At 32.7% G+C, this 10,778-nt stretch overlaps 1 protein-coding gene across 1 annotated transcript; it reads left to right on the forward strand.

The window, feature by feature from the left end:
- Positions 1–6,458: 6,458 nt before the first annotated feature.
- LOC131845389 (large ribosomal subunit protein eL13) lies at positions 6,459–9,672 on the forward strand. Its single transcript, XM_059194445.1, has 5 exons — positions 6,459–6,553; positions 6,685–6,949; positions 7,029–7,178; positions 8,494–8,646; positions 9,511–9,672. Exons 2-5 carry the CDS (start codon positions 6,707–6,709, stop codon positions 9,628–9,630), a joined length of 666 nt encoding a protein of 221 aa, XP_059050428.1. The 5' UTR covers positions 6,459–6,553; positions 6,685–6,706; the 3' UTR covers positions 9,631–9,672.
- Positions 9,673–10,778: the final 1,106 nt, after the last annotated feature.

Raw genomic sequence — 10,778 nt, forward strand, 5'->3', positions numbered from 1 at the left:
ATTAATATTATTAATGATTATAAATAGTTTGTATAAAATATGCTTTTATATTCAAAATTATTAACCTTATTTTTTCATTAGAATAGAATAGACTTTCTTTATTTTATTTTATTAAATGTCTATTAATAAAATTAAAATAAAAGAACAAGTGAACGCTGCAGTATATTTTGTAATTTTTGAACGCAATAAAAATTGTTTCAAATCAACCAACTAGTGTAACAACCCAATAAATTAAAATGTATCCCTCTAAAGGTATAAGCTATCTAATGTACTGACTTTTTAAATTGGTCGGATTAACAATATTCCGCTGCAACTTCATAGTAGTGTTTTATCGATAGAAATGATTTATGTTGCGGTCATTCGACCTTACTTGATCGCATTTTTTAAATTGAAATGATTTCATATTGCATCACAACTTCAACAGAAACAATTTCATATCGTGTTACATAATTAGCCCACTGAACCAAATAGCGTTATGATTGAAAAAATGGCGTATAAAAGCCAGTGCTGAAAAATCAACTCACATTACTTTTGCTCTAAAAAGAGGAGACTCCCCACCAGTTACACTTGACGGTAGTACCCTGCCTCATAACAATGGTATATCACATGAATATAGTATTGAATTATTAATTAAAACTAGATTTACCCATTATTAGGCTTTAATAATATAAAAATTGTCTACAACAATTTGACAGATAAAATGTAACTAAAATCTTCTTCTTATATTTAACGGCTTCACGATAGTATGTATCTCGATAGACGACTTATACTAATACACTGGCTAATATGCAGACAATCAGCTGTAAGCCTAGAGAGAAAGTTAAGAAAATAAGGTTCTTGTATTCAAATCCATCTTGAGGCCTGTATGGACATACGATATAGAGCTATGGGGGTCAACAAGTCATTAAAAAATAATTAGAATAATACAGCGTTAACGAAATAAAGTGCTGAGGATTATAACCAATGCATAAAAATCAAAGAGGTAGACAAAGCGTTTTGGGTCAGTTTTCCTCGTCTATTCTTTTATAAGACGAAGATCTTCCTGCCAAAAATGTTGAGATGAGTGCCAGAAGGTGTCTTACCTAACCATTTCCTAAATGGTATATCGCCTTTTAATGATTTAGAGGGGCTACGGTTAATCAGGTAATTTGCAGTAGATATAGCCTCTGCCCAAAGTTTCATAGGTACTTTCGATTCAATCATTAGGCACCTGGCTTTGTCCAATAGCAATCTATTTTTTCTCTCGCTGATTCCATTTTGTTGTGGAGTATAAACAGTTGTTCGCTTTCTTTGGATACCATGCGATTTAAGGAAATCGTCAAACTGTTTGTTGCGATATTAAGTACCGTTGTCTAAATATTTTATTCTTTTATTATGAAATGTTTCAACTTCACTTTTATATTGTTTGAAAATTTGTGATTTAATGTAATGCATCACTTTTCTTTTTTATAAAATAGACATGACAGTATTGAGTATTGTGGTCTATGAAAGTGACATAATATTTCGAACCTGCCAATGTTTCGTGTTCGAATGGTCCACAAACATCGCTGAATTATTTCTAGTGGTTCCGTTGTCTATAATACATCATATCGGTTGAATGGTTGTCTCGTCAATTTTCCTTTTATGCAGGTCAGTGCTAGCCCAAGAGCCCACGACTGCCAGACATACGTCATTTTAGTAAACGTGAAAGTTCTTGTATGTGTGTCCCCAACACAGGTAAGAACGATCCCCAAACATGAAACCTGGATCGTGGTTCCTTTGGCAGGTACCAGGTAACAAAGGTGTAAAAAAAATCATATCAAATTCGTTATTTTAAGAAACTCCATATTTTCATATATTGTTCGTAGCATTATTATAACTTGCGCTGCTCATTGCCAGATACTTAGTGTGGTTCCAACCCCCCGCCGGACCCCCCTAAACTATATTATTTTATAAATAAACTTACGTCATTTTAATAAAGCTGAACTTTATATATATTATTGAGAGAACTATTAAACTGAGTTTCCTAAATTGCCAGACAGTTTTCTTGGTTCCTTATCCTACCAGACTCATTGAAACCGTATATTGGGTAACAATGGTGTATACAATTTCATATCAAATTCGTTATTTTAAGATGCTCCATTTTATCACATATTGCTCGTAACAGTATTATAACTTGCTCTGCTCGTTGCCAAACCCTTAGTGTGGTTCCAACCCCCCGCCGGACCCCCCTAAACTATACTATTTTATAAATAAACTTACGTCATTTTAATAAAGCTGAACTTTATATATATTATTGAACGAACTTTTAAACTGAGTTTCCTGAATTGCCAGACAGTTTTCTTGGTTCCTTATCCTACCAGACTCATTGAAACCGTATATTGGGTAACAACGGTGTATACAATTTCATATCAAATTCGTTATTTTAATGAAAAGTTTAGTGAAAATACATGGTGCCTGGACAGCGGCTGTTCATCTCATATTTGCAACAATAAATCATTCTTAATAACTAAATTGACCCCAGATAGCGGCGCATTAAGATTAGCATCAAGTAAGCACAGCAGTGGAATTCAAGGTAAAGGTAAAGGTATATAATAGTAACCGTAAATTCAAATAATCAAGGTTACAATTTGAATAATACATTGTATGTTCCGGATGTATCAATAAACCTATTGTCAGTAAGTAACATAACTGACAGGGGAAATAAAGTCATTTTTGAAAAAGACAAAGCCTACTGTCTCAATATCTTTGTTAACTGATTCAAATTAGCTTTCATTTTCATTTGAGTCTATGTTCTCTTCATTGATTATGGTTTGTTTTTTATCTCTCTCCTCTAATTTCTCAATATTATTAAAGAGCAGATCTACATAATCAGTTGTACTTGATTTATTTGAATTAAAGTTTTCTTTATAGAAAAATTTATCAACAAATTTCACATCTTTTGAAATCATAGTTTTACCTTTTGTAGGTATCCAAATTTTTAAAGGTTTTGATCGTTCAGAATATCCTGCAAACATGCCTGGAATCGCTTTTGTCTCAAATTTGTTTCTGTTCTGTTTATTTTTGAGAAGCATGTACGCATTTATTCCGAATACATTAAAATGATTTAAAGAAGGTTTACTTCTGACCCATTTTTCAAACGGTGAAGTTGTCAATACTTTTATTTATACTTCTATTCAAAATGTAGTTAGCTGTACATATAGCTTCACCCCTTAGATAAATTGGTGCTCCAGATTCTATCATTAAACATCTAGCTTTTTCTAAAAGTGTTCTATTCTTTCTCTGAACTATACCATTTTGGTGAGGAGTGTATGGAGCTGTTAATCGTCTTGTTATACCATTTTTCTTTAAAAACATTTCAAATTCATTATTACAGTACTCTATGCCATTATCTGACTGAAGACATTTTATTTTATTGCCAGTATAATTTTCTATCTCAGATTTATATTCCATAAATTTATCTAATACTTCACTTTTCTTTTTGATACAATATACACGACTATACCGAGTAAGATCGTCGATGAAAGTAACCAAGTATTTGTTACCTGCATAAGTTTCAGACTTCATCGGTCCACAAACGTCAGTATGTATGATTTCTAATCGTTGTATAGTACGAGGAACAGTATTAGCTTTAGTTGGTAGTCTTTTTATTTTGGCTTGAATACAAATTTCACAATCTCCAAGTTTCTCGTTTAAATTAAATTCTAAACCTTTTACGCTTTTATTTCTTAAAGCACTTCATGTCATTTTCATAAGTTTCCTGTGCCAGCGATGAATTTTGCTTTGATCTGTGTAATAACATGTTTGAGATTTATTTAGTTTGGCATCAACATAGTATAAACCATCGGCTTTTCTATGTGCTTTCAAAATCACACCTTCATCTTTGTGAGTAACTACTGCCTTATTTTTGGTAAAGAGTACAGTACACCCATTTTCGGTAATCCTGCCAACAGATAGCAGATTCAGTGACAAATCTGGTACATATAATGTGTCACATAGTTTATTTCTCCCTTCTTTCCAGGTTCATTTAACTGTAAACATACTATACCTTGTCCTTTTATTTCAGCAGCACTATCGTTAGATGCTAATTTTAATGTTTTGCAAGTGTCTTCTAAATTTTGAAAAATATTTCTTTCATAAGACATATGTGAAGTGCACCCGCTATCTATGATCCATTCTTTATTGTTTTCTTCCTTAGATACATATAGAAAAATCGCAATATTATTTTTATTTACGTCTTTGCTATCATGACTTGATATTATATTCGTCTTATTTTTGTAGTATGTTGACTTCTTTCTACAGTTTTTAGTATTATGTCCTTTTTTCTTACATATCTTGCAGAAAGCATAATAAACTTCTTCATTACTTGTGCTTGCATCTGCAGAGGATAAATGTTTTCTCGCTTCCGACTCTTCAATAATTTTGATCTTAAGATCTTTTGGTTTAGGTAACGTGTCTCTCGACTCTATCGCTACTCTAAAATTTTCATAGTCTGATGGCAAGTTGTATAGCATCATAACTGAAAGTAGATCGTTATGAATATTTATATCCATTTGATTTAACTTTTCAACTATATCCATAAACTTGTTTAAATGTTCACGTATATTATCGCCAATTTGTAATCTACTCAGAATTAGTTGTTTTAATAGACTAGCTTTTCTTGCCGGACCTTTACTCGAATATACATCACTGAGCTTTTGCCACATTTCATGTGCAGTTTCACATTTTTTTATTAGTTTTATTTCTGATGCAGACATCAATAAAATGAGTTCCGATTGCGCTAGCAAGTCTTCTTCTTTAACTTTAGAATCCTCATATTCTATGTCTGAAGTTATTACGTATTTCCATAGCTTTTGTTTTGTTAAAAAAAAAAACTATACAAGACTCGATTATGAGTGATCCTATTCTGGGAATGCCTGAAGACAACATGGCACCAGAGTGTAACTTTGTACAATATTACAAAATCGAAATATCTGGAAGAGACGAATGGCAAAATAACCATACACCGTCTCACTCAGAGCATGACCTAGTCTGGTTTACAGAAGGGTCCAAAATAGGAGATGATGTAGGATGTGGAATATGTGGTGTAAAACCCAAAATCTGCAACTATATAGGCTTAGGAAAATACGCCTCAATCCTTACGCCTTAATTAGATGTCTGGAAGTAATCCTAAGCCTCAACTACATCAATCAGAACATATACATTTATTCGGACAGTCAAGCTGCTCTACTAGCATTTAACTCGTACGAAATCCGTTCTAAACTTATTAGAAACTGTATCCTGCTACTAAATGAAGTAGGAAGCAGAAATAATATTATACTGAGATGGGTCCCCGGGCATTCAAATATTGAAGGCAATGAGAATGCCGACCATCTGGCACAGTTAGGGGCAAAAACCGTCCAACTGGGCCCCGAACCCTTCTGTGGTGTGCCTCGTTGCCTAAAACTGGGACATCCCAAATTAATAACCAAACGAGAAGCACTGAATCACTGGCAAGAAATGCCAGGATTAATACATTCAAAAGACCTAATATCGGGCTTCTCGACCAAATACTCCAATAGATTACTGCTATTGAGTAAAAACAACATATGCATGATGACTAGGGCCCTACAGGACACTGCAAATTGAACAAGCATATGGCTAAGCTAGGCCTATGCACGACAAGTATCTGCAGATTCTGCCAAACTGAAGAGGAAACGCCGCTTCACATCCTATGTGGTTGTAGCCCACTCATGCATAAACGATCGCTCCTAAGAATATCCTTCAATTCTTGTCCCTGACGGGTCTAGGTAGCGAACTCTGAAAAGGGCGAGCACAATAGATCTATGTAGGTCGCAGTGCTACTACTACTAATAGAATAAAGTGCTACTACTAATAGCCCAAAAAACCCAATAAAAAAAAAATAGCTTTTGTTTAACAAGGACTGCTTTGGCTTGTAAGGCCCAAGTGTCATAGTTATCTTTATTTAATTGTTCTATTTTTCCATAGGAGGCCATTTTATATCGTTATTATTTGCTCTGCTACCATTTTAAAGTTGAGAACAAGAAGCAATATTAATTATTAAATACGTATAATAAGCAGAATAAAAAGATTACAATCAACAAGATGCTAAGCAACGACATCGTCATCGATACACAGACAATTAGGTTGTATATCTACAACTAGGAGAATGAACTCCTAACATGAATACTATTTTCTTTACTTATATCTTTAAAATGCCTAGATTAGATTATAGAATTTACGTTAGTTTTATGAATCCTCCGGATAATAATTACCCGGGGGTTGTTGCTCCCGGAGTCGGGTGACGGGGCAAAGGGACTCCTCCGATGCCCTCACCTTCTCAGCTCCTAGGGGGTGCTGAGTACTAGTTACAATCATGCACCCTATAATGGTTGTAGTTGTGATGTCGTTACCATAAGTTTAGAAATTTGGTAGTAATTCATTTATTTTTCGTGGCCTTTTCAGTAGGTTTGACAAATTTTTGTGGCAACACTGGTTCCTTTTTCTTTCCAAAGCCGTAAAACATAATAAATAATAAAAAAAATATCTTTCTGTCTTTTTCGTTTTTGTCCCGGTTAGTGATATATTTTAATCTAATTTAATTCTTTATATTTCTGCACTATTTCAGGAAATAATGATAGATATGAAAGTACAATTGATATATTATTTGCACAACATTATATTTTTAAATAAATTTGTTTTTAGGTGAGTTTGTGATTTTACAAACATGGGGAAGGGAAATAATATGATACCTAATGGTCATTTCCACAAGGATTGGCAAAGATTCGTAAAAACGTGGTTTAACCAGCCTGCCCGCCGACACCGTAGAAAACAGAATCGTATCAAGAAAGCTAAGGCTGTTGCTCCTCGTCCTGCCGCTGGACCACTTCGGCCAGTCGTTCGTTGCCCTACTGTACGGTATCATACGAAAGTTCGTGCTGGACGTGGATTTACTCTCCGAGAAATAAGGGTAATGTACAAAACAAACTTGTGATTTATTATTAGTTATATTGTTTAATATGTGCTTATAATTGCCTTCATTATTTCAGGCAGCCGGGCTTAGTGCTGCATTTGCTAGAACTATTGGCATTGCTGTGGATCCACGCAGACGCAATAAGTCTGTAGAGTCTTTACAAACAAATGTTCAGCGGTTGAAAGAGTATCGCGCACGTCTCATTCTCTTCCCCAAGGGCAAAAAGGTACAACAAATTTTTTTTGTAACAATTTGGTTTAGTGTCTTTGTATTGTGTTTACATATAATTTATACCTTAAAAACACCATTTCGAACTGTAATTAGAGAAAAGTTTATTTTTTATTTTTTAACTGTCTTATACTTTTGTAAAATAAATTTTATTATAAACATTCAAAATAAAATATATAGATAGAAATTGGACAAATGCACAAGTACAAAGGTTTATCCCTGTTTCTGTGACATGTATTTGTATTATGTTTACTGTTAACACTTAAATTATTAACCTGGCTAGTGCCATTACAGAAATCTATATTACATGAAAGTAATATGCATAACGTAAAAATATTTTTATTTATTGTTGTGCTTAAAATGAATTTTATATTATTCTAAAAGAAGATAACTTATAAAATTAGCCACCACTAAACCTTTTCTCTCTTTGTAGATGTGAGTTATTTATCTACATCAGCTAACAAATTACAAAAATTACATATATATTACTTTAGGATGAAAAATTATTTATACCAAAATATCGTCAACCTCAAGTAATAATTGAATGTAAATATTTTTTTAGACCCTACACTCCCTATCTATATAGATCATAGATGAAACAGTTAATCTTTGTAAGAAGAATTTACTTCAATATAAATAAGTATTCTTTTGAAAAATCTTCTAGTGATTATCATCACTTCAGATATGTGTTCTGGGCATACAGCCTAATAAGTATATATATATAAATTTTTCTTAAAACTAAACACTAAATGGAAATAGTAACACATTTATATGAATCTTGAGGTTTTGAAATTCCTTTTATGTCAAAACTTTTTAACGGTATTTATTTGCCTTCATTTTAAAAGTATGAAATATTTAAAGTGAAAATTATGAGAATTCATTAAAATTATGAAATGGGCTAAAGTTGTATAGGGATGTATGAAAAAAGATCACTTGTGTATTAAATACAAATTTTAATAACCTAATCTTAATAGATATTTGTATTGTATGTATGTTATAATTACATATTATTCAATTCATATTTATATTATTTTATTACTAAATAAGTTATTTCCCAAACTTTTTGTGTTTATTTATTTTCTTATTTATATTTCTATTATTACTTTTAGGAAATACAAATCAAAACATTCAATATTAATATATTTCGTTTAATCAAAATATTAGTCTATGGATGGGTAACTCACCTATTTGTTTACCTTTTCAGTAAGTTCTAATGTAGTATAGAATATACATAAAGTATTAAGGTACATACCTAATCCATCATTTAAAAGTAAATAAACATTATTACAGTAATATGATTATTTGTTCTATAGGTATTGAAGGGTGAAGCAAATGAGGAGGAACGCAAATTGGCTACACAACTTCGTGGTCCATTGATGCCTGTACAGCAGGCTGCTCCTAAATCCATTGCACGTGCTATAACTGATGAAGAAAAAGATTTCAAAGCTTACCAATACCTTAGAGGGGTATGTATGATTCTGAATAACATACTTGTATTATTATTGTTAGTTGATTAACTAATAACTGGTTAATGTCATGGTTTAGTACACTGCATCTTACAATATTTGTAGCAGAATTCCAATGTTTAAAATTCTAACGTCAATGGGATAACCTGTACCTGTACCTCAGCACTGTAGTATTATGTATCTTACTTAATGCACACTGCCTTACACTAAAACTAATACAAAGTTAAACTGACACAAAAGCAAATAAAATGGTTCTGTGTTGATTGAGAACACTGTTAGTTGTTTTTATAATTCTAAGTATAAGCACATAATATCAATACAAACAATGTTGGTCTTGGAATAATGGCTGTGTAACAGCTTTGAACAGGATAGGGAATATAAGTAATAAATGAATCTATTATAGTCATTGTTGCATTGTCTAATACAGACATTACCAAACATTTTATGTGTCATAGACCTTGCCATATTTTGCAGTTTTGGGTAGACCCCCCATTATTACCTGGTATAATTTTTTGGTAAATTACTGTAGTAAAGTTTAGTGTTAAAACAAAGTAAAAACAAGATGATCGCTGACATAGACCCCTTGCAGTTTGTCACAGACAGGTCGATATAGACCACTTTGGGAATCACTGGTCTAGTACATATCTTGTTTAGGGATACTGTCTTCATAAGCAAATTGCAAATATAAGGTAGCTTTCATCAGCTACCCTCACATACGTAGTAGAAAACAGAAAAGTACATAGATTTTTTTTAGTACTGAAATCTATTCATAAACTAAATATAAATTTGTACTTGGAACTGTATGTGAATGAATATGTTTTAATAATTTGTTCATAATTTTAAAGCCAATTTATGTTTTTTCAGGCTCGCTCAATTGCAAAACTTGTTGGTATCCGAGCCAAGAGATTGAAGGATGCTGCAGAAAATCCGGACGATGTCACTAAGGCTCCTACTGCTGTAAAAGAGGCAAAACCTAAAAAGTGATTGTAATAAACTAATGTAAACAGTAAAACTAGTTTATTTTTGTTTTGTTCTATTATTTACCAATAGATCCGATATTTCTTCATTTAAACATACTCTGAAAGGTTAATAAAAGCAAAAACAGTAGCGCATTCAACATTTTGTACAAGGCCGTCTATCGCGCCCTGAACCTCGTCTTGCTTCGTCTTCACACATGGTCGATTCATTACAAAAAATAAGGTTTCATGAGTATTCTACATGTTTTATAGGTTAGTATACATTTTATGATTAACCCCATATACAGAAAGGCTTCCCATTAGGAGAATGAAGTTCATAAGGTACAGTGTATGAGATAGGCAAATTTAAACCTATAAAAGTATTTTTTTTTCTAATATTTCAAAGCAACTGATTTGTCTTTTCGAAACAAATGGAAAATGACTTATGAAGCTGAGTTTGGCTGTGTTCAACTACATTTTTACTACGATGGTGCCACCTACGAGTAAAATTATCTATGGAAACAGCTGCTGGTAAATATGCTGCGTAAAAAATAACTCGATTCATCGTAATGTCTGTATTCACACTGAATAAAAATTCAAATAAGAGACGAGTTTATTAGTATTCCATAGATACACCGTGTGAGAGTCGGGTCCATCGAGAAAAGAACTCCGAGCAGTTCCCGGGACTGGGTATAGGTTTAATAGATCCTTGATGATGTACAATACTCTTTTGCCACTCCTTTTCTGCCCAACCAAAACGGTAGTAGCCTACTTGTGCAGGTTTAGTTCCATTAGAGAATTTACTGCAGTTGTATACAGATCAAGATATCTTAGAAAATTGTAGATTTCGCTATTATACCTCTCGCTCCCGATTCGTATATAAATTAACCACACAGGTATTTTTAGTTTAATCGTAATATTTATTTGCCTTTGTTATGTGCATGGTCTTTGGGTATATTTGTTTCACAAGGTACAGTGAGTTCTACCAGTACTACAGCACCTACGTTTAGTTATTTTCGAGAATTGGAAAATATTCGGATTGGATGATAAAACAGATGCAATAACTGTGTAGGTATGTTGGTTAGGTGTTTATTTTTGGAATTTAGAGTTGTCTTTTATAAAGTTAAATTGTCTCTAGTTTGTCAATTCTTTTTGGGCTTTAGCTACTGAGACAGC

The sequence above is a fragment of the Achroia grisella genome, unplaced genomic scaffold (genome assembly GCF_030625045.1).
Source record: "Achroia grisella isolate CSIRO2021 unplaced genomic scaffold, CSIRO_AGI_Agris_v1 utg4646, whole genome shotgun sequence".
Classification (NCBI taxonomy): Eukaryota; Metazoa; Arthropoda; class Insecta; order Lepidoptera; family Pyralidae; genus Achroia; species Achroia grisella.